At 44.2% G+C, this 26,383-nt stretch overlaps 1 protein-coding gene across 1 annotated transcript in view; it reads right to left on the bottom strand.

The window, feature by feature from the left end:
* TRPM5 (transient receptor potential cation channel subfamily M member 5) overlaps nt 1-26,012 on the bottom strand; it is a 75,827-nt gene extending 49,815 nt beyond the window's left edge. Inside the window, exons 1-3 of the mRNA XM_060262393.1 lie at nt 25,956-26,012; nt 1,604-1,671; nt 869-1,013 (exon numbers count right to left, since the gene is read on the bottom strand). Coding sequence (XP_060118376.1) covers nt 869-1,013; nt 1,604-1,671; nt 25,956-26,012 — 270 coding nt within the window. The remainder of the gene's footprint in view (nt 1-868; nt 1,014-1,603; nt 1,672-25,955) is intronic.
* Nucleotides 26,013-26,383: the final 371 nt, after the last annotated feature.

Here is a 26,383-nt window from a genome sequence, read left to right as displayed (position 1 = left end):
AGTGGAATAGAATCTACAAACATGACAGAACTATGGAATTTTTATGCAAACAGAGTTCCTATATACAAAATAGAGTTCTTACATCTGCTGCGTAGGAATTTGCATGAGTTACATAAAAGTTTTTGCATGTGGTGATGTTGTATGTGTGCAGTTCTCTAAATCCATTCACGGTCCCTTATACAGCTGTAGCATTTGGTAGGCCACTGTGGGAAACAAGATTTTCTAGTAGATGGACCAGTAGTCTGATCCAGCATGGTTTTTCTTACTTTCTGCTAAACCCTTTTCTTGAATTTACCATGAAATGCAATCAACTCTAACTACTATATAGTACTGGAGGGTGTTGGTGAGTACCTCTCAATGCATTTATGTGCTGGAAACAAAATAAATATGGTGGTAAAGAACTCCTGTTTAAAAAAGGAAAAAAAAACAATCAAAGCAACACCAACAAACTAACCTGAAGGCCCTCTTAATGAATTCTAAAATATATTTTAAAAGAAACACTGAAAAAACTGGTTAACAGAATCATTTTTGCATATTTTCCCTATTTTAGGAGTCCCGCTTTACCATGCACATTGAGTCTTTAACAGGGAAACTGCACCTATGTAATTGTGGCCAATACACTGTTAAAGGAAACAGACCCCCTGTCATAAAAGACAGGTGGTGATTGTAGACCATAGGAATTGCTATGTGTTGTTGACTGGTGGATAATTCTAAAATGAGTAAGTAGTCAGGCACATAAAAGCACTACACACATACAGTCCATCAATGAAATGTTAGAAAATCAGTTAAAGATTTTTAGAATAATGAAAGGCAATAGAATTGAAATGAACTGTTCTTAATGTATTTTATGCAAGAAGTTTTGTTCTACCTTTCCCCGTTTCTTTCCAGAAGCCATGAAGTCGATTTCTCCTGTGCAATATGGCATTTCCATTCTAAGTGCTTCTTCTTTGCCATTTTTGTGAAGTTTAACCTGTGTTTCTTCATTCAAGGCCACTGCAGGATCATTGATTTGACTGCATTCATTAAAATGAATGGATTAAAGGATAGGTTCAGGTGGGTAGCCATGTTGTTCTGAAGCAGCAGAGCAACATTTGAATTCAGTGGCACCTTTAAGACCAACAAAGTTTTATTCTGGGTATAGCTTTTTTGTGCATACACACTTCTTCAGGTGTGCATGCTCAAGAAATCTTCTTGTGCATGCACAAGAAATCATATGCCCAGGTGCCACTGGACTCAAACATTGTTCTCTTGAATTAAAAGATAGCTGACTTGAACTATTTTGCTTTTTACTAAAACTATCTTAGAATTTCATCAATGGTAACACTATAAACATTGTAAATGCAAGAATTTAAATATTATTTTGTCTATTGAACCCTTTGTTCCCTGTTTACAAATTTCAGTAATGAATTTGTCAGTTCAGCCTAGAAAGCTGCTTTATTGTATGTCTAGTTGTGTGCATGAACAATCAACACCACACAGGTGATCAGTTCCAATCCATACATTCCCTTCTTAGAATACCCTCTCACAGTTAATCACAAATGGTATCTTTATAAAAAGCCAACATACTAATTCCAAATTAAATAAATAAATAAACTGAACTTACTCTTCATCCCTTAAATCTGATTTATCATTTGTGATACTTTCTCTTCTTCTAAAGACTTGGACAGCACTCTGGGTGGGGAGAGAAAAGCCAGGGTAATTTGCTTTGCATCATTCAGTGAATTCCAGCAATCACTGTTTCACAATAACACTTTCCTATTCTGAAATTCAGATCTGAAGAGGAGAATCTAGTTTTTAATCTCTGAATACTCAGTTCAGCAGTACCGTGTGTTTATTTATATTTGTGAGGAACATTTATTAAGGTACTAAAATGTGAAGTGGGTAGCTTTTACAAATCCCACAGCTTCAGCACCATAAACTTCAGCTACATCTGTGGGTTTAAATTATAGCACTGAATTTTTTGGATTTTCTCCTTTGCCCTTTTGCACAGAAAGGTTGCTGTGACTGGAGACAACAGGGCTTGCTTTACAGACATGGTGGGGTGGGGCACAAAAATGGGTCACAACTCTTTCACAGCTGGGTTGTAAAACCAGGAAGGAGGAGGAGAAACAGGATGAGCTGGAAGAGGTGATTCTAGGAGTCTCATGACAGATTTGGGTTTGCTTCTTCTTAATGTCCAAAACAGTCACAAAATACAGCCTGTTCCTCAGGAGTGAGTGGCTATTAGCCACAACGTATAGATGGAACACTATGTCTGGGGCAAAGTAGAGTCAAGTAGCACCTTTAAGGCCAACCAAGTTTTATTCAGAATGTAAGCTTTCGTGTGCTCTAAGCACACTTCATCAGACAGTAGGATGGCATGGCAAGCAGTCCTAAATATAGAGAAAGTGGGCAGTGAATCAGCATGCAAAATCATGGAAATGTCTCTAAGCAGATTAAAAGAATCACAAGCCAGGGCCTAGTGATTTCCAGCCTGTGTCCACTGGCAGGGCCGGATCTGGGGGGGAGGGCAGAGGGGGGTGCATGCCCTGGACACCAACGGAGGGGGGGGCGCCAAATTGAGTATAGAGTCCATTGTATTCTATGGGACCATAAGATAGAATGGCCCATAAGGGAGCATCATTTCTTAATTTTGCCCTCCCCCCTCTAAAAACTTGTAGATCCGGTCCTGTCCACTGGGTTAAAAAAACAAAAACAATAATAAATGTCAGAATAGCAGATTGATGTTCATTCAATATCCTGCAATAAATGAGAGTCTGCTCTAGGTTAAAAGGAGGGCATAAGGTTCTCAGAGGCTTAATTTAAACATGTAACACACATATAAAAACATCATTCTAGTTTGCCATTTTAAAACATGCATTAAGATAGTGGATTAGTAAATGTAATGAGAAAAACAGCCAATGTCCCTTATTTGAGTATGTCAATACAAAAAACATTTTTCTGATACACTATTTTAAAAGAGAAATACATTGGAATACTGTGGATATATAGCTATACTTGGTGAAAGTGGGTTTAGTACATGTAATGAGATAAAAATCCAATATCCCTGTTCAGTCCTGGGGAGGTGTTTGTTAAAAGTTTCATAATAATTTGTAATTCAGCAATTTCCCTCTCCATTCTGTTCTTTTCCTTTGCAGCAAAACAGCAGCAGTAAAAGAAATGCTACCTACCACGGGGAGAGAAAGAGCTCCTGCCCCCTGCCATTTGTTTTCCCTATGGAAAGGAGAAGCAAACAGCTACTGTGTCAACAAAGACTCCACCACAAAGCAAACAAAATTACAAAAAAAAAAATCTAAAGTAGAAAAAGTCCATCAAGCTTCAAACCATTGGGAAGTATACAGTGTTTTGAGCATTCTATTAAGGAATAATTCTTGCTCATTGAAAAGGTTCAACTTGGGTATTGCATGAAAAAAGCTCTGATGAAACGAGGTGTGGAATACTGGTTTAGCTGAGGCTGAAACCAAGTTAAACTGAAGCCAAGTCTGGTGGACTTTTTTCTGCTTTGGATTCCTCTACATTAAATTTTCTGGAACAGAGAATATCCATCTTAAAGAAAATTGATTTGGTGCAACTGTGAAAGACTTACCTATGTAGAGACTGTTGGATTGTGATTTGTTTCCCTGTTGGGAATACATTTTGGTATATGTAATGCGTACTGTAGATATATTTTGTGAATAATTCTGAATAATTCGTATAATAAAGTGTGCAATTTTGTTTACTTTGTGACTGAGGCTTTGTTGCTATGGTAGCTGTTTGCTTTTCCTTTCTACTTTATCCATGTTTCTCACTTGGCTGCTTGTTTTCCCTATGGAAACAGCACTGTGTGTGTGTGGGGGGGGGGGGGTATTTCTATTAGTAACATACAGTTTGGCCCTCACTTGGTTACCATAGATGTGATTCGTATGATGTCCTGTCTCAGGTCATACAACTAGACTAGATTATCTTTGAGTGCTTTAAGTTTGTATCATATAGATCTGTAAGGATAAAAGTGCAATCACTTGGCATTCCTGTATAGATGGTTCATAGTATAAACAATGGTGAATTCCAGTTGTTATTTAAATGTTCACTGAAAAAAGATGTACACAAAAAATTATAGTTATTATTTCTTTCTTTTACCCCAAAACTCATAAATACTTTCCAGCACTGACAAAATTCCACCCAGGATTTTCCTCATTCAAAGTACAAAAGCATGTGGGTTTTGGCCACTGTGTGACACAGAGTGTTGGACTAGATGGGTCACTGGCCTGATCCAACACGGTTTCTTACAAGATGTGGGCTTGTTTTTCTTTTAATTTAAAACTAAATGATATGGCTTATTTAGCATTTACTGCTTCTTTTTGTTAAGCCCCAAAGAGGGACATAATAAGGATCACCCTGAACAATCACTTTGTTTCAGAGCAAGATATTATAGGTTGGATAGTTACTAATTTGTGACCATATTAAAAGAAATATTGGGTTGGATCAAAAAATCCATGAACAGAATTCCATTTCTGAAACTGAAATTTCCTGCTTTGTCCTGCTTCAGACTGAAACAATGTCCCAAAAGTTAAAATAGTGCTGGGTACGATTTAGAAGTCTACAGTATAAGTGGAAATAGGCAAAAATTATCTCCTTTCCACTATTGGAAGCTGGCAGAACTAGATCTAAGGTCCAATCATAGGATTTTTAATATTTAATACCTTTTGAGGAACAAAATTATATATATTATATATAAATTTTTTTTGCCACTGTGTGACACAGAGTTTTGGACTGGATGGGCCGTTGGCCTGATCCAACATGGCTTCTCTTATGTTCTTAAAATTGTATAGACAAAAATATATTCTTATTCAAATGAAGTAAATCAATATCAAGCATCACAGGAGTTTTTCTGTCCTGTAACTCTGAAAAAGCTAAATATGCTCTCTATATGATTTGCAGGTGGCTCACTGATGCAAATAACAGAGAGCTTTGTTTAACTTCACATACTTTTGATTAGGTGCCAGACTACAGCATGCTATTTAAAGGAAACAATTTTATTTATTCTTTCATTGCAATCTGAAGAGAAGCCAGAGTATTCTTTCATTTTATGTAGAGGATAACAACATTCAGAGCACACAATTTATTTCTGTTTTCTGACAATGTTTTAAAGTAACAGTATGCACAACTGTTCTCAGGGCACTGTACATCCACAGAAGAAAACACATAGCAGCATTCTCTCTACTTTCTCATTTGGACCACCAAGTTTCTAGGAACTATATCTAACTAATTCATAATACCTACTTCCTATTGATTTAACTGACACATTGGCCCTGTTCACACAGCATGTTGAGTCTGTGTTAAACTGAGCCAGTTCTGTTCCGAATACCTTTGTTCCGGATACTATCGATCAGACTGCCATACCACAATTCGAATCACTCCGCGGTGAAACCGTCTTCTGCCGTCCACATGACGGGATCATGCAGTTCTTTTTTTTTTGTTTCCTCTACCATTAGGTGCATAATAGCATAATGTGCATGTGTACATAATTTGCATGTGCACATTATGCAGACATGTGCATATGCGCACAGATAAAAACATTATGTGGTTATGCAGTTACGCGCATATCGCTAAGTAGTAAAAAAACCGGTGACCATAAACCAGATGTCTGAGGCTCCTTTTGCTCTGAGACAGCCTTCAGACATCCGGAAGTTGGTTAATATCACAGCAGAACTATCCAGATAGAGAAAACTACGAGGTGAAACGGGACAACTCAAAAAACACTACAAAGGAGCAGGTAACAAAATAATTCAGCTTGGAGAAGGATTGGAGGGGGGCAACAACAATTGACTACCGGGAGGCAGTTGTTGCTGTCTGATTAGCCACTTTTAATCTGGTAGGAAACAACAGCGACAACTGTGCATCTAAACAGGCCCTATCTTTCTTGGCTCTCCACCACAGAGATTTTGTCTGTTTCAGAGCATGCAAGTTTTTAAGGTTTTAAATGTTTTGACTATTTTAACTGTTTATATATGTAAATGTTAATTCAAATTTTGTTTTATTATCTGTTGTGAGCCGCCCTGAGCCATCTTTGTGGGAAGGGCGGGATACAAATCATAAATAAATAAAAAAAAAAGTCCCTTGTACTCCAATGTACTACCTCACTGTCACGTTCTCAGGGTGCAGGCAGGCAGGAGTCCAAAGCCAGTCCAAGGTCAGAGTCCAGGAAGACAAGCAGGAGCCAAGTCACCAATGCAGAATCACAAACCTGAATCAGAAGTCAATGTCCAAAAGCCAAAAGGTCAGGGTGCCAATGAAATCAAGCAGGTCAGGATCAGGAATCAGGAGGAAAATTGACTCCACCATCACCAGGATGCAAGTGTGCCCCTTGGACCTGGGGAGCTCGGTGATAAAGTCCAGGGAGATGATGTCCTAGGGTCCTGCAGGTGTGGATAGGGGATGCAAAAGCCCTGGAGGCTTGGCCGGTACATCCTTGGCCCACCGGCAGACCTCACAGGAACAGACATAGCGGGCCATGTTGGCACGGACGTGAGGCCACCAGAACTCCCACGTGAGCAGGTGTAGGTTCTTGTGTTGGCTGAAGTGCCCCACAGGAGGGGAGTCATGGGTCAGGCAAAGCACGTCGGCTTGGAGGGGCCCTGGAGGCATGTATAGGCGGCCAAGGTGCAGGAGGAGACCTGCAGGTAGAGAGATCCCCGGCCGGGCCATCTTGCACTTCCAGGAGGTGTTGCTGAGCCCAGGAGTCTTGGGCCTGGCTGGCCTGGATGTCTGCAGCCAAGTTCGGGCGAGTTGTGGTGACAGCAAAGACCGAGGGTGCAAGGATGAGCCTAGTTGGGGTCTCCTCCGTTAGAGGCACAGTGTACTCCGGTTTTCGGGAGAGGGCGTCTGCTTTCTGGTTCTGGTTCTGTGGGATGCAGATGATCCAGAAGTCAAACCAGGAAAAGAAGAGGGACCACCGGATCTGACGCTGGGTGAGGCATCGAGTAGTCTGTAGGTGCTCCAGGTTCCAGTGGTCAGTCAGGTCCTGGATGAGGTGGCGGGCCCCTTCAAGGTGATGCCTCCAAACCTTGAAGGCAGTCTTGATGGCCAGGAGTTCCCACTCCCAGATGGTGTAGTTGCACTCTGCGGGAGTCAGCTGCTACGAGTAGTATGCACAGGGTTGTAGCGGCTGGGAGGGGTCCTCCCGCTGGGAGAGCACTGCACCGAGGACCCGCTGGAGGTGTCAGTCTCTTCTGTGAACAGTAGCTGCAGGTCTGCGTAACATGGGAGTAGCTCGGTAGTGAAGCAGGTTTTCAGGGTGGTGAAGGCATGGTCTGCCTCTGGAGTCCAGTGAAATGGCTCTTTGGGCTGGAGGAGCTGGGTCAGAGGCGTGGTTACGTCGGCATAGGCAGGGATGAACTGGAGGTAATAATTGGAAAAGCCAAGGAACCGCTGTACGTCCTTTCGGTTCCACAGCGTCTGCCAGGTCAGGACCGCCTTGGCTTTTCTGCCAGGTCAGGATTTGCTCACACAGGCGTTGCAGAACCTGGCAGATATGCCCTGTGTGCAGGGCAGGGCTTTGGGAATAAATTAAAATGTCATCTAAATAAATGATCACAAAGCGGTCAAGCAGGTTGTGGAAGATGTAATTCAGCAGTTTTTGGAAGGCGTTGGTCAGGCTGAAGGGCATCACAAGATAGTCGTACTGGCCATAGTGAGTCCCAAAAGCCGTCTTCCATTCGACTCCTGCGTGGATCCGCACCAAGTTGTACACACCCCGGAGGTCCAGCTTGGTATAGACCTGGGCGATCCAGTAGTACTGGGATCAGTGGCAAAGGGTAGCGGTCCTGGGCGGTGATTTTGTTCAGGGCCCGGTAGTCATTGCAGGGCCGGAGCTCACTGCCTTTCTTCTTGACAAAGAGAACAGGGGTGGACAGCGGGGACGTGGATGGCCAGATTAAACCCTGTTCCAGGTTTTTGGCGAGGAAGTTTCGCAGGTCTGCTAGCTCTGGTTTGGACATGGGGTAGAGCCGCTCCATAGGCAGGGGTGCCCCTGGTACAAATTGATGGCACAGTCATAAGGCCGGTGCGGGGGGAGCTGGTCGGCCCCCTTTTCCTCAAAGACATTGGCAAAGTCTGTGTAGGCCGGGGGAAGCAGAGGACCAGCAGCTGGGGCGGCAGCAGCCAGGGTGGCCTATTGGGTCTGGTGAGGACAAGGGTCCTTTAAGCTCAGCTTTTCACGAGGGGGTTGTGCTTTACGAGCCAGGAGTGTCCCAGAATGACAGGAAAGCGAGGCAGGCAAGCAACATCGAATTGTACTTGCTCGTGATGGTGCTGGATCTGGAGCATGACCGGGTGGGTCTCCTGGGTCACCGGACCAGAGCGGAGGAGGCACCCATCAATGGCTTCGACCAGGGTCGGGGTGTCTTTGTCCTGCACTGGGATCTGGTGTTGCTTCACAAAGGCCATGTCGACAAAGCAGTGGGCGGCCCCGGAGTTGACCATGGCATAGACGAACAGCCAGCACCCGTCTGGCAAGCTGAGTGTGACCGGTACAAGGAACGGGTCCTGGCTGGTAACGGAGGGTTCAGGGGACCCGGCTAGGTGCCCCAAGTCAGGGTGTCCACTCAGACTTGGGACTGGTCTTTTACTGGTGGTGCTGGCAGGGTACTGGGCTGAGTGCGCTTGGCGGGGCAGCCGAAGGAGAAGTGCCCCGCCCCACCACAGTACAGGCAGAGATTCTGTGAGTGGGGCTGTGCTTTTTCCTTGGGAGTGAGCTGTGGCCATGCAGCCCCGAGTTGCATGGGATTGGGGTTGTCAGTCTCAGGATTGGTGTGCATCGGGGTTGTCACCGTTGCTAGGCAGCAGAGCAGCTGAGGGACGGGCACTGATTTGCGCTTGGAGGCAGCTTTCCAGGCAGCCATCGATGCGGAGAAACAGCGTGATTAGGCCTTGCAGTGTGGCCAGTTGGTCTACTCATGCCAGCTCATCAAGGACTTTGTCAGCCAGCCCCTCCGTATACTGGTCCATGAGGGCAGCCTCATTCCAGGCCAGATCTTGGGGCAGAAGCTTGAACTCAGTGGAGTACTGGGAAACCAAGTCCCTACCCTGTTTCAGGGTCCGGATCTTCCGATTGGCGGTGGCTGCTTGCTGGGGGTTAGAAAAGGCTACCGCCATATGATCCAGAAAGCCCTGGTAGTCAGTCAGCAGGGGCGAAGGGGCTAGAAGCAAGGGGGTAGCCCATTTAGTTGCCTGCCCCTTTAAGAGGCTGACAATGAAGCATACCTTGGTCTTGTCGTTGGGGAAGTCTCTGGCACATAATTCAACCTACGGTTTGCACTGTGCCAGGAATGCAGGAAACTCCTCCACCTTCCCAGTGAACTTCTCTGGGGGAAGCACCAGGCACTTGGGTGGGGCAGCAACAGTGGCTTGCTGCTGTTGCAGGTGAGCCACCATTTGAGTGAGGTGCTGTACCTGAGTGAGCAAAGCTGCTAGCTGCCCAGAGCCTCAGCTTGCCTCCTCATCCATCTTGTGGAGTGAGTGTGTGGGTGGAAGAAATCTATCACGTTCTCAGGGTGCAAAGCCAGTCCAAGGTCACAGTCCAGGAAGTCAAGTCACCAATGCAGAATCACAAACCGGAATCAGAAGTCAATGTCCAAAAGCCAAAAGGTCAGGGTGCCAAGGAAATCAAGCAGGTCAGGAAGAGGAATCAGGAAGGAGCATGGATGCAAGCCAGAGAATAGACTTGTTGCTTTCACAAGGTTACCAGGTCCTGGGTGGGAGCTATATGGGAGTCTCAATCAGCCTGCTCCCTGGGTGGCAATGACTCTGCTAGAACTCAGGGCTGAGAGACCTGAAGCATTGGCGTGCCTCATGTCTACACTCTGAAAGTTCTTTCCAGAGCCTGCTTCGAACTCTTGAGATGGGAGGAGGAGAGCTTGGAGGAGATTGATCGTCAACAGCTGACACTGGTGCCTGGAGAGTGATTGATGGGCCAGCTGCTGTTTGTTCAGCTGAGGAACTAGCTGGCAACTCTTCCAGGTCTGTTAAACCTTCCAGCTCCTCCTCGTCAGGGCTCATGACACTCACTGTTACCATTATCAGCTAACAAATTTTACCATTCATTCCTCTTGTTAACCCTCCCCTTTCTTAGGCCAGACTCTCATGTGGCAATTAAAGTACTTCACAGACTTTCTCCTACTGTGGATGTGCACAGAACAGAGAAGTTTCTACATGTATGCATCAAGTTTCTGAATCAAATGATGGCGATGAAGGAAGGTTGATTCACAGCTGCATTTCAGCCTTTCTGTGCTTTACAATCCAAGTGTGATTTTTGTCTTAACATCATCAAGTACAGCAGGATCATTAAACAACCACTAGGTGTCTTAGAGCAGGGGTGGCCAACGGTAGTTTTTTGCCTACAACTCCCATCAGCCCCAGCCAGCATGGCCAATGGCCAGGGCTGATGGGAGTTGTAGGCAAAAAACATCTGGAGAGCTACTGTTGGCCACCCCTGTTCTAGAACAGGGAAAGGCAGCTGTTGGCACATATACCGAATGGCAGCATATCAGCCCATCTTGGTCAGCACAGTATCTCCCATGCTGCACCCCAAAAGCAGGTTGTAGATTAATGAGGCCAAGCCAGAACACAGCCCTGGGATTTCTTGGGATCCTGGACTAGTGATGTTGTCAACCAGGTGAGTCTGGCTCCTCTGTTACAAGTGTGCACTGAAGTGTCTTTCCTTCAGAGCACTGCTTATGTTTCCTCTGTTCAGGAAGAAAGGCTCCTGAAAGGATTTATAAGGTCAAAAGATATGCTGTTGAAAGATGTTTTAATTAATCACCTGCGTTTTGTTACAATTTATTTATTTAAAACATTATGATTAGTTTGCAAACATACCTTGTTCATTTATACAGACTATTTCTAATAAACATATGGCATGTAGTACGGGTGATTTAGATTGCAAGCAAGGCCAATTCATTTGGTAATATCTATACTGGAAAATCATATGATAACAGTACTGATATATTTTTGATACAGAGTTAGAATGATAATTTGTGATGTGCACCCACCTCTATGGTAAGAAAATGATACAATACTAAGGAAAAGTTATTTAAAACATTGCTATTTATCCACAAACTGTAAGAGATATGCACCTACAGTACAAAGGATTATGAATATGATCAGAGTAGTGACTCTTTCCTCGTAAACCATTTTCTTTTCAGAATCTTTCTTTCCTCCCCAGTAGATATCTGGCAGCAATGCGGATCCTGTGAATTTAGGTGGAGGTATTTGTGAATTTCCTACATTGCGCAGGGGGTGGGACTGTTGGAGCAAGAATCTACATAAACCCAGTCTGACAGCTACAGCATGACAGCTGGTGATCTAGCTGCCAGGCTAGGTCACAGTGACCTGATCAGCAGACCGGCTTGAGCCGGCAGAAGCCAAGTGATGCAATCTGCTGAGTCAGCACGGCCAGGATTGGCTGCTTGGACTATATATGATCTGTGTGTGCATCACACAGGTCTCTCCCTGTGAGATGGTGGTTAGGCGAAGCACTTTGTCCGTGGAGGTGATATTGTATAGACTGCACAAGAGAGCACTTGTCGTGTATATATGTTAATACACCTTTTGGCACTAGTTGCACGCGTCTGCCTGATTTTCTTTCCTGAAGCCCTGTGTCGGGCAAGTCATCTCCCTCACTCTGCTACTCCCGCTCCGACAGGGTTATGGGCCCAGGGCGGTTCCGCTGCGCGGAGGAGAGAGTTGAGAGTTGAGCTGACTGTGAGTTTGGAAAGAGCCGGAGGCGAGGAACGCCGGTGAAGGACACAGAAGCACCACCGTTCTCTGTTTGAGAGCCAGAGGGACGTCGGCAGCCAGCTGTGAGGAGGAGTCGGCACGATGGCTCAGCAACAGCTTGGAGTAGCCGTTGAGAAGCTCACCTCAGCCAACTACGCGGTGTGGAGCCTGAGAATGCAACACTACCTCAAGCGTGAAGGGCAATGGCTGTTCGTGAGTAACCCCCCTGCTGACTTATCTCCTGCCGAGACTGTGTTATCGGATAAGGCACTGGCCAACATAGTGCTATCTATAGGAGATGACCAGCTGGTTTATGTGCGAGGGAAGGACACTCCCAAGGCTGCCTGGGACGCGTTGAGTGCGGTGCATGTTAGCACCACTGCTGGTTCCCTCATGGCCTTGACAAGGAGGATGTTCCGCACCGTTATGCCGGCTGGAGGGTGTGTGAAAGATCACATCAAACGGCTAACGGACTGTTTCGTTGAGCTGGAGGCAAGAGGCAAGACTGTAGCTCCAGACGACAGAGTGTACATTTTGCTGTCGTCGTTGCCACCTGAGTACACTCCCCTGATAACTTCTCTGGAGACGGTGGACGTAGCGACCCTGACCATGGAATACGTCTGTGCCCACCTGCTTGACTTCCAAGAGAGAATTGCGGCCGTGAGCTGTCCGGGGGTGTCGGCCGGGCAGCGTGCTGTTATCGGTGTGTCCGGGAAGACAGCCAAGAATGAGCCAGCTTTTGCTGCTGGCAGGCGTCCGAAGGTGGAGGAAGTGGAGCCGACTGCGTTTGCAGTCCGTCGCTGCTATGGATGCGGGTCGTCGCAGCACCTGCTCCGAGCTTGCCCTGAGAGGGAGAAGAGGCGGGGGCGTGTGCGGCGAGAGCGGAGGACCGCCAGCCCGTGTGAGGAAGCAACCCGGCTGGTCACGTCTGCAGTAGAGAGCACAGGGTCTGCTTGGATTTTAGACTCCGGGGCAACGAGCCATCTCTGCTGCGAGAAGGAGTTGTTGAAAAACATTGACAGTCCTGAGCATAAGTATGTGAGATTGGCTGATGGGACCACTGCCAATTCTGTTTGCTCAGGCAATGTGGAATTTCCTGCACTGAAATGTATGTTGCAAAATGTGTTGTATGTACCCTCACTGCAGTCTAACCTGTTGAGTGTTAGCACACTGTTTGACCAGGGATACCAGGTGAGATTTGAGAAAACCTGCTGCAAAATCCTGGGAGGTGGGGGAAAGTTGCTTGTGACAGGAAAGAGGGAAGGTAAACTGTATGTGGTCCAGAGTGATTGTGCCCAGGTGGCTCAGGTGTCGAATGAGCCTGTGCACAATAATTGTATACATTTGCTCCATAGGAGACTTGGGCACTGCGGATTTAGGGCGTTAAAGAAAACCCTGGAGCTTGTGCCTAGTTTGAAAGTAAATCCTTGCAAATGTTACTTGGACTGCCAGGTCTGCAAGAAGACCAAAAGCAAGGCGTGTGCTGTTGCTAAAGAAAGCTCAAGGGAAAGCACACGAGCCCTGGAACTAGTCCATTTAGACGTTATTGGCCCATTGCCAAAGAGTCTGTCGGGGAGGAGATACTGCTTGGTGGCCACCGACGACCACACGAGGTACGCGTGGGTTTTCACCATGGTGCATAAGTCTGAGGTGTATAAGACATTCACCAAGTGGGTCAAAGCAGTGGAGAGACAATTAGGGGTTAATCTCCTAGCTGTACAAACCGACAGAGGGGGGGAATTCTTATCTAACCAGATGAAACGTTGGCTGGAGAACAAGGGCATTGCCCACCGTCTGACGAACCCAGCAACGCCCCGAGAAAATGGGCATGGGGCTGTATTGCAGAATGTGATGTATTGCATGTTAGAGGATGCACAACTGCCAATGACCTATTGGGCAGAAACCATACATGCAGCTGTTTTTTTGCAAAACAGGGTTTGGTGTAATACTGTGAAAAATGTGCCTTACAGGTTACTGTTGAACAAGACCCCAGATTTGAGTTCTTTAAAAGTCTTTGGGTCACGGGCTCGGGTTGGCATCCACTCCACGAGTAGCGGGGAGGGGGATGTCCGGGCAGAGAGCCTAATTTTTCTGGGCTACAAGCCAAGGGCCAGGTGTTATCGTTTCTGCAATAGCAAAAGCAAGATAACACTTAATAAGAGTGCCCAGTTCAATGAAGAAAGCAGCTGGCCAAGGTTGCACTCCTTGCAGAAACAATTTGTCCTGCTGCCAAGTAGCGATAACGATGTTGGAGCGCAGCCCAGAACTCCAGCCCAGGAGGTGGCACCCAGTGGGGCTGGAGAAGGTGAGCCGAATGCTGGCACAGAGCCTGACGAGCAGAGTCAGGAGGCAGAGCCCCAAATGCAGGAACTGGAGGTAAAGTGTGAGAGTCAGGAGGTTCAACACCCAATTACAGGGGCAGAGCAACCAGCCCAGGAGGTGGGAACAGAGCAACCCGAAGAAGACAAAGCTGGTCCAAGCACAGGGCCACGGGTGTCTGCCAGGTCCACCAAAGGCCAACGTCCCGCTAGGTACAAGTGTCCCTATGTCACTCTGACTGTCAATCCAGACCCACCCGGATTTGAGGAAATGTTAAAAGAAAAGGCTAAGAAATGGAAAGCCTGGGTGGCAGAGTGCGAGGCAAGGGAGAAGGAGGCTGAAGCCAAGCGTCTGAAAGAGCTGGCTGCACAGGAACACGATGATGTGTTTTACAATCATGATGAGTTCCTGAACGAATTCCGGAAAGGGTTCCGAGCTACGTAAATATGAACTGTAATGTTGCTGGTGGACATGTATGTAAACTGTGTAAAGTGTTTGGGCATACTGGGTTTAAATAGATTAGGAGGTGTGTTGGAGCAAGAATCTACATAAACCCAGTCTGACAGCTACAGCATGACAGCTGGTGATCTAGCTGCCAGGCTAGGTCACAGTGACCTGATCAGCAGACCGGCTTGAGCCGGCAGAAGCCAAGTGATGCAATCTGCTGAGTCAGCACGGCCAGGATTGGCTGCTTGGACTATATATGATCTGTGTGTGCATCACACAGGTCTCTCCCTGTGAGATGGTGGTTAGGCGAAGCACTTTGTCCGTGGAGGTGATATTGTATAGACTGCACAAGAGAGCACTTGTCGTGTATATATGTTAATACACCTTTTGGCACTAGTTGCACGCGTCTGCCTGATTTTCTTTCCTGAAGCCCTGTGTCGGGCAAGTCATCTCCCTCACTCTGCTACTCCCGCTCCGACAGGGACTAGATGACCCTGGGGTCCCTTTACAAATACCTCCTCCACACACATACATCCCCAGTGACCCCCTGTTCCATGCAAAAATCTCCAGAATCCCTGGCAAAACTGACATGGAGAAAATTGCTGACTGACCCCAAAGTGGCAATCAGCATTTCCCTGGGCATGTAAGAAAGGGCCACAAGAACTAAGCACTGATGCAACCCTTCCTGCCTTCCATCTCATGATCTGCCTAATTTGCTGTTAGATGGCCATCTAGCCTCTGCTTAAAAACCTCCAAGGAAGGGGAGCCCACCACCTCCCAAGGAAGCCTGTTCCACTGTGGAACCGCTCTGTCAGGAGGTTCTTCCTAACGTTGAGCTGGAAACTCTTTTGATTTAATTTCAACCACTAGTTCTGGTCTGACCTTCTGGGGCAACAGAAAACAACTTCACACCATCCTCTATCTGATAGCCCTTCAAGTATCTGACGATGGTGATCTTATCATCTCTCAGTCATCTCCTTTCCAGGCTAAACACTCCTGACTCCTTCAGCCTTTCCTCATAGGACTTTGTTTTCAGACCCCTCACAATCTTCGTTGCCCTCTTCTGGACTTGTTCCAGTTTGCCTATATCCTTCTTAACTTGTGGTGCCCAAAAACTGAACACAGTACTCTAGGTGAGGTCTAACCAGAGCAGAGGAAAGCAGTACCATCACTTCACATTAGTCTGGACACTATACTTCTGATACAGTCCAAAATTGAATTTGCCTTTTTAGCTACTGCATCACACTGCTGACTCCTGTTCAGTGTATGATCCACTAAGACTCCTGGATCTTTTTCACACATACTACTGCCAAGACAAGTCTCCCCTATCCTATAATTATGCATTTCATCTTTCCTACCTAAATGCAGAACTTTATGTTTATCCCTGTTGAAATTCATTTTATTTGTTTTATTCCAGTTTTCCAGCCTGTAAAGATCATTTTGTCTCTGTCTTCTACTGTATTTATGACACCTCCAAATTTAGTACCATCTACAAATTAATAAGCATTTTCTCTACTCCTTCATCCAAATAATTTACAAAGATGTTGAACAAAGCAGGTCCCAGGACAGATCCTTGAGGCACTCCACTTGTCACTCCTCTCCAAGAGGATGAGGAACCATTCACAAGCACTCTTTGGGTGCAATCTGTCAACCAGTTACAGATCCACCTAGCAGTAACAGGATCCAAATCTTGTTTTACCAACTTGTCAACAAGAATATTATGTGGAATCTTATCAAAAGCCTTACTGTAATCAAAATAAACTTACTGAAATCAAAATGAAATCATACTTTCATCCTGGCTGCATCTCAAGAGGAAGAAAAAAACCCATTAGGATACTACTGATGCTTTTTAGCCACTGAATTTTATAGAAGATCTGAGTTATAACACCATAATGTTAATTTAATATAAGTCGATTTAAATGATGGTTTTATCTACTTGTAATTATTGTGTAGTATAGTTTTACTGTGTATTGTATTTATGTGTTGTGAGCCGCCCTGAGCCTGCCTTGGCGGGGAGGGCGGGATATAAATAAAAAGTTGTTGTTGTTGTTGTTGTTGTTGTTGTTGTTGTTGTTGTTGTTGTTGTTGTTATTATTATTATTATTATTATTATTATTATTATTATTATTATTATTATTATTATTATTATTATCACGTTCCTTGTTTAGTTTGCTCCATAGTAGGTATTAACTGTGTTGTGGAACACCTTGAGTCTGTTTTCATTGTTTCAAGTGGTCCCACCTTCCCTGACTGCAGGGTTTTCTTTGTCGCAGGAACTTCTCTGTATATTAGGCCACACATCCCTGATGTAGCCAATCCTCCAAGAGCTTACAGGCAGGGTCGGCTGACCCACTAGGCAAACTAGGTGGTTGCCTAGGGTGCCGGGAGGGGGGCACCAAATAAAGCTCTCCTCTCCAGGTGCCCAAGACAACCACCTAGTTTGCTTCTCTTCCCCCTGCCGCCACTGCCACTGCCCCCTCCCTTCCCTTCTGCTGTGCCCCGCTCACCCCCCACCCCCTGAAGCTCGCCACCACCACCGCTGCTGCTGCCAGCCCCTGCCAGCCCCCTCTCTTCCCTTCCGCTGTGCTCTGCCTGCCCCCCAAAGCTCACCACCACTGCAGCTGCCAGCTACCAGCTACCATCAACCCCCTTTCTTCCCTTCTATCATGCTCCGGCGGCCCCCACCCCACTCCCAAAGTGGCACCACCACTGTCAGCCCCCCCCTTCCCTTCTGCTGTGCTCCACCCCCCCCCCGAAGCTCATCGCCAGAGGGAGAAGGGGGCAGGTGACGGAGCACGGTGCTGCAGAGGGAAAGGAAGGTGGCGGGGGGCAGCAGCAGGAGGGCAGCAGCTGGGGGCCACCGGGCAGGGAGCCTGTCTGTGGCGCCATGCACCCTAGGGCCAGCACTGCTTACAGGGCTCTTAGTTACAGGGCCTAGAGGATTGGCTACATCAGGGGAGTGTGGCCTAATATGCAAAGGAGTTTCTGCTTTCTAGGGGGGGAACTTTTCCAAAATTAAGAACAATTGCAGTGCTTACCTGCTGAAACTGAAATGTCTGAGGGCATAACAGACACATGTTATTAGATATACCAGCTGGGGGGGAAACAGTCACAGCCACTTCAAATCAAATAGTTTCTACTTTCTAACATTATAGCAGATAACCTTATGTTAAACACAATCCATCTCATTATAGAAAAACTTTAGTTGACGCTAAATTGTTAGGATAAAGATTTAAAAAAATTGTTAGCTGACTGTTTTTAATAAATAAATAAATATCCTGTACACAACTTAAATGGCCTCTTGACTTTAGGTGTGGTTCTAGTCTGAGCACTTATTTTTTTTAACAGGACAGTATTAGTAGCCACACTGCCCTAGATACTTACAACACATTGGTTGCCTTTAATGGGAAGTGAACACAAATACCCCAAGAAAAAATGTTGCTGTGTAATTATGATGTAACCATAACCCAGTAACCTACAGACTCTTGCAAACTAGTCTAACAGGTCAACACCAAGGAGAAAGAGGGCAGTCCATACAACCTACTCATAATGACATGTGTCAACATAGCTTAGATCCAGCAATTACTTCAATACATGAACTAATGTTCATGTGATCTGCTTATATAATTTGTATGGCAACATTTAATAGCAACTGCCGCCTTGCTGGACTCCATTCTCTATGCTGAAATGTTTCCTAACACTGTCATTGTTCAGTAGCAACTAGATTGCTAGACCAACCAAAAGGCTGGGGCTATCATCAGGAGCTCTATAGGAATTTTCTGTGTCCCAGAATGCAGTTCCAGTTGGCTTGGCATCGGGGTGTGTGGCCTAATATGCAAATGAGTTCCTGTGGCTTTTTCTACAAAAAAGCCCTGGTGGCTTTCGAAAAACTATTGACGACAAACTGACTATTCAAGACTATAGACTACTGAAGCCAAACTGAAAAACAAAATGACAAAATCCCATGAAATCCAACATGGATGTTCCTTGCTGGGTTTGATAACAGGTGGGTCACAATTGTTTCAGTCTCAATTGCTTGGATCATAACAGTACTGCCAGTATATTATCAGTGCTCCTTTTAATGCCTCTCTGGTTAAGGGTATTTTATTTAAAACTCTGAAATATGCACTGAAGAAACTATCTTTAAAAAAATATGATTTGGTAGCAGGGTATATTAACCTATCTGATTTTCTTCAGCCAGAAAATTGGGAGCCTTGGCATCCATACTGAATACCTGGGCATTCTATAAATTGGTATTATGAGTTGTTGGCTGTAAGCAAGTTTCTTTGTGCACTACAATACATCAGTAGGATGGAGACTTGTTATAACGGATCCCTATATTGATTTCCTCCTTCAAAATTATACTTTTTGGGGAAAGTGAAAGAATCCCTAATTGGTCCTTTGCAATCATGAGGGTTGGAGTGTTTTTTCAAGACACAAAGGAACAAGTTTTTCACCTGTTTCTAGGAAATGCTTCAATTTAGTTGAAATATAGAACCACTCAAGTCACAGCATGTTACCTTTTTCAGAGCTGGATTTATGTATGAACTAAGGAAACTAGAGGTCAGGGCCTCAGATTATGACAGGTCTCTAAATAAATGGTTGTTTTTTAAAAAAACAAACAAACCTGAATTACCATTTTTGGTAACAATACAGAACTTCCTAAATTTGACAAAGTTTAGGGCAAGACAGGAGGAAAATTGACTCATTAGAGCTGTGGTGCTGGAGAAGGCTCCTGCGCCTTTCTTGGACAGCAAAGGTGACAAACAAGCAACTACTAGAGTGCATAAAACCAGACATGCTACTGGAAGAAAAAATCACAAACTGAAACTGACTTATTTCAGTCATGTCATGCGGAAGAACTCACCAGAAAAAAGCAACTATGCTTGGATTGATTAGCAGCAAAAGGAAACCAGGCTGCTAAAGAACACAGTGGTTAGATACTGTAAAAGTCGACACCAGCCTAAGCATGGAACAACAAGAAACAGTACAAGATTAGAAAATGTGGAGAGAGCTGGTCCATAGAATTACCAAGAGTTGGACACAACTGAATAGTTAACAACATATTTTAATCTCGCCATGCCTGGCAACCAGTGAGAGCTTGGGAGCAGGGACATGGGAGACACACATGGCATCATGCATGGTGTAATGTCACTTCTGGGGAAAAACTGCAAGTAACATCATGTCTCTCTAGGAATCACTAGTGATCCTATGGCAAAACCATAGATCTTCTGGCAATTCCTAGAACTACATGACATCATTTCCAATTTTTCCCCAGTAGTGATGTCACACCACACATGAGTCCAGTGGGTTTTCAAAATTTTTCTCCCAGTGCTGCTCAGTAGGCCAGGCGACTCTGTGAACTACCCTTCTCAGCACACAGTCTTTTGTTAGTTGCCACAGAGCCAGTGTGGTGTAGTGGGTAAGAGCAACAGACTCTAATCTAGAGAACTGGGTTTGATTCTGCCCTCCTCCAGTTGAAGCCAAGCCTGGTGACCTTGGATCAGCTAGTTACAGCTCTCTTAGCCCAAAAGCCTAGCTTGCCACATAATGTTAAAAAAGAGCTAGAGCCTCAGGCTGCCACACAATCCTAGGATCTCCTGGCTATACCACACAGAATGCCATATGATATATTTTTTTCTTTTGTCTACAGAGGAATTCAACTGTCTGTGACTGAAGGTTGAAGGAAACAGAGCACTGTACCAATTAGTTCATAGGTCCTAACTGGGGTAAGAATTTTCTTTGCATTTCCTTTGCATAACCCATAATCCCTACCCCCAGCAATAATACCATGAAGGGAGAAGCTACATTCACCTAAACTAATTTTCATCATTTCAGTACCCACACCATTTTTTCAGGTGCAAACCGTAATGCTTGAGTCACAGTAGACTCTCCCCTGCTTGAAACTCTCTGCACTGCTTCCTAGCCTCCTTAGCCTATTCAATTTCAGGAGGTTACCTTACCTTTGGGACAGAGACAGAAATACAAGGACTCTCATTAAACTTTCAAATTTATATTGTATCTATTTCCAATTGTGGGTAAAGGAACGGCATATTCCCTTTAAGATCTCCTCCCTCTCCCACCACTACCATTTAGCACACATAGAAATGCAGTATACCTATACTGATGCAAATAAACTCACTTTGCCTCTGTTTCTGAGCTTCAGCTTAACTTTGTAAACAATACCTGTAGATATTTGAATACTGTCATTTTAGCAAGTTAGCAAAAATTTGCTTACTTGCTTTCATGAGGCTGCACTGCAGGTGAGAGGAAGAAGAGGAGCTTGGAAATGGGAGTAATTGGAGCAAATGGCTCCAGTGGCTAGAATAAGTAAAACTGGAATGAAAGAAAAAGCATCACTGTACTTGTAAATCTGTAATTGGACAGTTGTGAGATATAATACTATACCAGTTCCATGCCCTTATCTCAAGCACTGGTCTCCTCTTTCTGCCTTACTTCCTGGTACCTCCTCTTTAGAATGCTGTGCTCCTTGTATCCCTTTAGAGCTCACTTTCATCAACACATTTTTTCCTGTTTCTCTTTCTCATCCTTTAGGCATCCTCCCTCCGAGAGCCTGATCTCTTAGCTTCTTCATCTTCTGAGTCCTCTACCTATGCAACTTCCCAGCTCTCCACTCTCTACTTGTCCCCTTCTTCCTGCCACACAGGAAACACACAGTTGTTGTTGCCTAAGGAAGAAAACAAGTTGTTTTAAGAGGTTCAGGCTACTGTCTCTCAGCTCAGCCTTTACTCATCCTGGCTTGTGTATCTAGCTGGGTCATCGAATTTATCCTTTGAAGAAGAGGGCTGTTCTGGTCACCTTGATGAAGGCAGTTATTATGAAACCTCTGCTGAAGAAGTCCTCCTGGAACTCTAAAAATCTTAACTCCTACTGAAAGGTCACCAGTATCACCTTGGGTGGCAAGATACTCAAGCAGGATGTGCAGGATTTGTGGAGTGGGCTCGTCAATTCATTTGCATTTGATGTTGCTAAGTAAATTATATGCAGTTTCTCTGCAAAGTCATTGTAAAAACTGGTGGGGGGGGCTCACTTTTTTCAACAGATTATTTGGAAGTTTTCCTATAGAGATATACAATGTTTTGTCAACACTAAAAAGCCATGTGTGTTTTTCAAGAAAGCCCACAAAGAAGAGTATGTATTATCTATCCTTGTCTGTTTCCTGGGAACTTGACATGGATTTACTGTAACATTTCAACACTTTCTGGCTGTGTAGCTCCACTAGAATTATTCCAAAAGCAGTCTTGTATAAGCAAACATGTTGTGCCTGGCACTGGGACTGTCCTAGAGTAGAAACAGATCAGTATCAAATACAATATCACAGAGACCGATTCCCCACTAGCCTTATGCCACTCTCATGCTCTTCTTCTCTGCAGAGTTTCTGTCGGATTTCACACTATCTGCCCCAGGGCTGCAGCTAATGCTGCCTCTTTCGCACAGCAAACAAGATCCTCTAAAAACTGCAAAGCGAGTTGCAACCTCAGGGCAGATAGTGTGAAATCCGACGGAAGCCCCGCAGAGAAGAGGAGTGTGAGAGCAGCATAAGGCTAGCGGGGAATCAGTCAGTGTTTTTCTTCATAAACTATATGAAAAAAACATCCCCCAAAAGAATGACTTTCTCAAATTTGCTGATTTTTTTCTGTATATTTTATGTAATAGATATTTCTATTTCCAACCATAATCCAGGGATACACTGGGGGAAATCTACATGACCAGCCAAGTTTTTGTTCTAGATAATAGCCAGCCACAGGAAACAAATGTCATTTTCTAAACCATCTGGATTTAAAAAGTGGCCTGCAATGCAGTATGCTGCATTAGAAATCCAGAAAATCCCTATTTTGCAATCAGAAATATATGTGCAAACAGAGAACTTACTGCATTGGCTCTATGGTTTAATATGAAAAAGTTTTTCTCAAACATGCTTATTTGTTCAGTTTGAGTCTCTTTATCATAATGGAATAGTGGGTAATGTACCCAAGGATTAACAACTTGGACAATATTCACCACACATCTTTCCTCCTAAAAACTCAAGGTAGCAAACATAGGGTTATGCTTCTTCTTTATGATAGACAACTTGCCAGGCCAGAAATAGATCACCTAGTTTGGTTCATTGTGTATAATGGATTTGAATTCAAAACTCCCAGTGATATCCGCTATCTATCTACTAATACTATACAGGCACTATGGAAAACCCAACTCTAATTCAATAATGCCTGCCTTTACTTTTATAAAGAGCCCCATGGCGCAGAGTGTTAAAGCTGCAGAACTGCAGTCCTAAGCTAGGTGGAAGCTGGGTTTTCAGGTAGCCGGCTCGAGGTTGACTCAGCCTTCCATCCTTCCGAGGTCAGTAAAATGAGTACCCAGCTTGCTGGGGGGGAAGCGTAGATGACTGGGGAAGGTAATGGCAAACCAACCTGTAAAAAGTCTGCCGTGAAAATGTTGTGAAAGCAACATCACCCCAGAGTTGGAAACGACTGGTGCTTGCACAGAGGACCTTTCCTTTTCTTTCCTTTCCTTACTTTTATAAAACTTTAAAAATAAGGCTTAATGTTTTTAGATAGTTTATAAAGAATTAGGGTGATGTTTCTTGTTAAAATCATTCCATAGACATTTCATAGGACTGTGTATTAAATTTCACATGCAGGCCCAAAGAGGAAGTACACATGCAGATAATTCTTTTGCATGAAGCAGAATGGATGTGTGTTTATAATGACAATATTTGAAAACATATCTTCATCTTTGTTTTTAAAATTGGGCAAAACCACTGAAATTTGAGTCCTTTTGCACACCACTCTTGAGATGAAAGCTGTCTTTTGAATACATGGTAATTTAGCTTGCTTTCGACAGGCTATGAAAATACTCCAGTGACTTAGCAACACTTTTTTTTTTTAAGAGAAGGTTTTGTGAAGTATTGGTGAGCTTGTGATTTTCAGAGTTGCTACAAGTAGGGTTACCAAGTCTGACTAAGGAAATATCTGGGTACTTTGGTGGTGGAGCCAGGAGCAAGTTCAAGCACAATTGAACTCCAAAGGGTGTTCTGGTAATCACATTTAAAGGGACTGTGATCCTTTTGAATGCCTTATTTCCATAGGAAATAATGGAGGATAGGGGCACCTTCTTTGGGGGCTCATAGACTTGGACCCCCAGTCTAATCTTTTTGAAACTTGGGAAGTGTTTTGAGGAGAGACACTGGATGCTATGCTGAAATTTTGATGCCTCTACCTCAGAAGACAGCTTCTCTAGAGCCCAAGATACTCATGGATCAATTCTCTATTATACCCTATGGGAATTGATCTCCATAGGTAATAAAGGAGTGGCCACCAGACATTCCCCCCACACACACTTTCTGATGACCCTGAAGTGGGGGGACGGTCTCCAAACCGGGGGATACCCTGCCCTCACCTGGGGATTGGCAGCTCTCTAGCTACATGTGACTCTGTCAACAGGTTTGACAGCCTAGAAATAAAGAGGTAAATCCAAACTACTGCCAGTGAAGCCCAATGAGCAATCCCCAAATTCTATTCATAGGGCAGGTCCAAGGGACACTCAGGAAAGTGTGGAAGACAAAGGAAGGGCCTGGAGAGGAAGGAGGAAATTGGCAGAAATCTCTGTCCTTTGCCAATGGAAGTACCATTCTAGAGTATATCTGGTATTATGCCACTGAAAGGGCACCTTCAGATCAAACCCAAAATTAATACACACATTGTCTTATTGCCTCTTTATGCTAAAATGATGGGGGTGGGGTTAGGGCGAAGAGAGGCATATAAAGATAAGGCTGAGTAAATATTCAGCTGTTGAGTGAGCTGTTCTCTTGGCAACACATAATACATTAGGAAAATACTCTACATAGGAAAAATAGGCTCTTTATTGTAGCATATTCTGCAATTTTGCCATTTCAAAAAATAGGTGAATGAGCTGGATGGTGGTAAATGTTTCTGAGGAAACAATTCTGATTGTTGTATTCCTTACTTAGGTAGAGTTCTTTGAGAATAATAAGACTATATGATAGCTGCCACTTTCCTCAGGTTCAGTGCTTCAACGGTTGCAAAATGGGTTGTACAATTACTGTGTTCATTGAAACTCTATATGTCCTAGATAAACCATACTATAATTAAATATTCCGAACAAATGCCTCAACCATTTTTTTAACTAAAAAATGTCAGAGGAAAGAGAATCTATAATTCCCCACCCCATAACTGAGTTTTCAGGCCATAAGAGGGGTTCATTCCAACCCTCATGGTGCTCTATTGACAGATACGAATGACAGCTTTGGTGTCTGCCATTGTTTTCTACCCTGTTCTAAACACTTACAATTATTACTAAAGTTTTGCCAAGATCAAAACAGAAAAGGCAAAACTGATCTCCAGTACAGTAATATAGGTATAAAATAACTTTGTTCTTTGTATAGTTATATTCAACTGATGAGTGAGCTGATCTCTTGGCCAACACATAATACATTAGGTGACTATAGTGTAGTCATCTATAATAAGTGATTATCAATTTTTATCCAGTAAAAAGTGTGATGCAGAGCCTGTAAATAAAGCATAATGAGCATGTAAAAGATGTCCCAAATGGAGATAGCAACAATCACACATTCATCTAGTAAATATATGAAATGTATGTTAATAATGTCAGTGACTGACAATGTCCACTGATCTTACACCATTTTTGGACATCCACCCAAATATGCATAGGATTGTCATTTGCTTGAGGCAGCTGGCAATCTTAAGTTTTGGACATTCCCTGAAACATGCTGAAGAACTCAAAAGATGTAATCACTTTGAACTGCAGAAATATTTTGCATTTATAGTAACCTGTAAAATTAAAAAATGCAGATTCGGAAGCTGCAATTGGTGCAAAATCCAGCAGCTAGGTTGCTAATGGAGCTACCTTTACGGGACCACATTCAACCTACGCTGGAACTGTTGCACTAGTTTCCTGGGCCAAAAGAAGCACGGCTGGCCACCACCAGAGCAAGAGCTTTTTCAGTGGCAGCCCCTGCTATGTGGAACACCCTCCCCGAAAACATCAGGGCCCTGCAGGACTTGCCACAATCCTGCAGGGCCTGTAAGACAGAATTGTTTAAATTAGCGTTTAACAATAATGGGGAGGCGACCATTATTCCACCATCACACAGCATTGACATCTGAACCATCCCAGTACAAATCCAGAGTGTCAAATAACATCTCATTACATGCAGCGCTCAATAAGAATTAAAACCCGCCATCTGGATCCTGGCAAGCGAACCTGGAACCGTACTACATATTTTAAATTGTATGAACTGTTGAAATGCTTTAATGATATTATTGTTCTTTGATTTTAACACTCTGTTATTTTAACTGTTGTTAGCCACCCTAAGCCTGTTAGGGGAGGGCAGGATATAAATGCAATAAAATAAAAATAAATAATATTCTTACCTGTTGACTATCCTCTGCAGTGGACATGACTGTGTTCTTGGAGTGCTGAAGCAACATTAAGTCATGAAGACATTCTTCTTCTCCCCTCCCCCCCACCTTATTTTGAAGGCAGTTCTTTCTGCTCTATCCAAAACAGCCTACTGACTGAACCTACCAAAAATGACAACCAACACTAGCACCTGCTGGAAACTAATCACTACCTTTAGGGCATAAGTTGAAAATACGTCAAACAAATCTATATACAAATAGTAGGCAAATATTCTGTTATGGAGCCTATACCCGTTATGGAGCAAATGTCCATTAAATCCTGACTGATGAAAAATTCAGAAACATTTATTATGGGCTAAATGCAGCATCACAGAGAAGGCATCAAAAGCTGACGTGGGTTTTTTTGCACTGAATACTGAAAAATTATCCCCCTACCAAAA

The sequence above is a fragment of the Heteronotia binoei genome, chromosome 21, assembly GCF_032191835.1.
Source record: "Heteronotia binoei isolate CCM8104 ecotype False Entrance Well chromosome 21, APGP_CSIRO_Hbin_v1, whole genome shotgun sequence".
NCBI lineage: Eukaryota > Metazoa > Chordata > Lepidosauria > Squamata > Gekkonidae > Heteronotia > Heteronotia binoei.
This window is presented reverse-complemented; position numbering and strand designations above follow the sequence as displayed.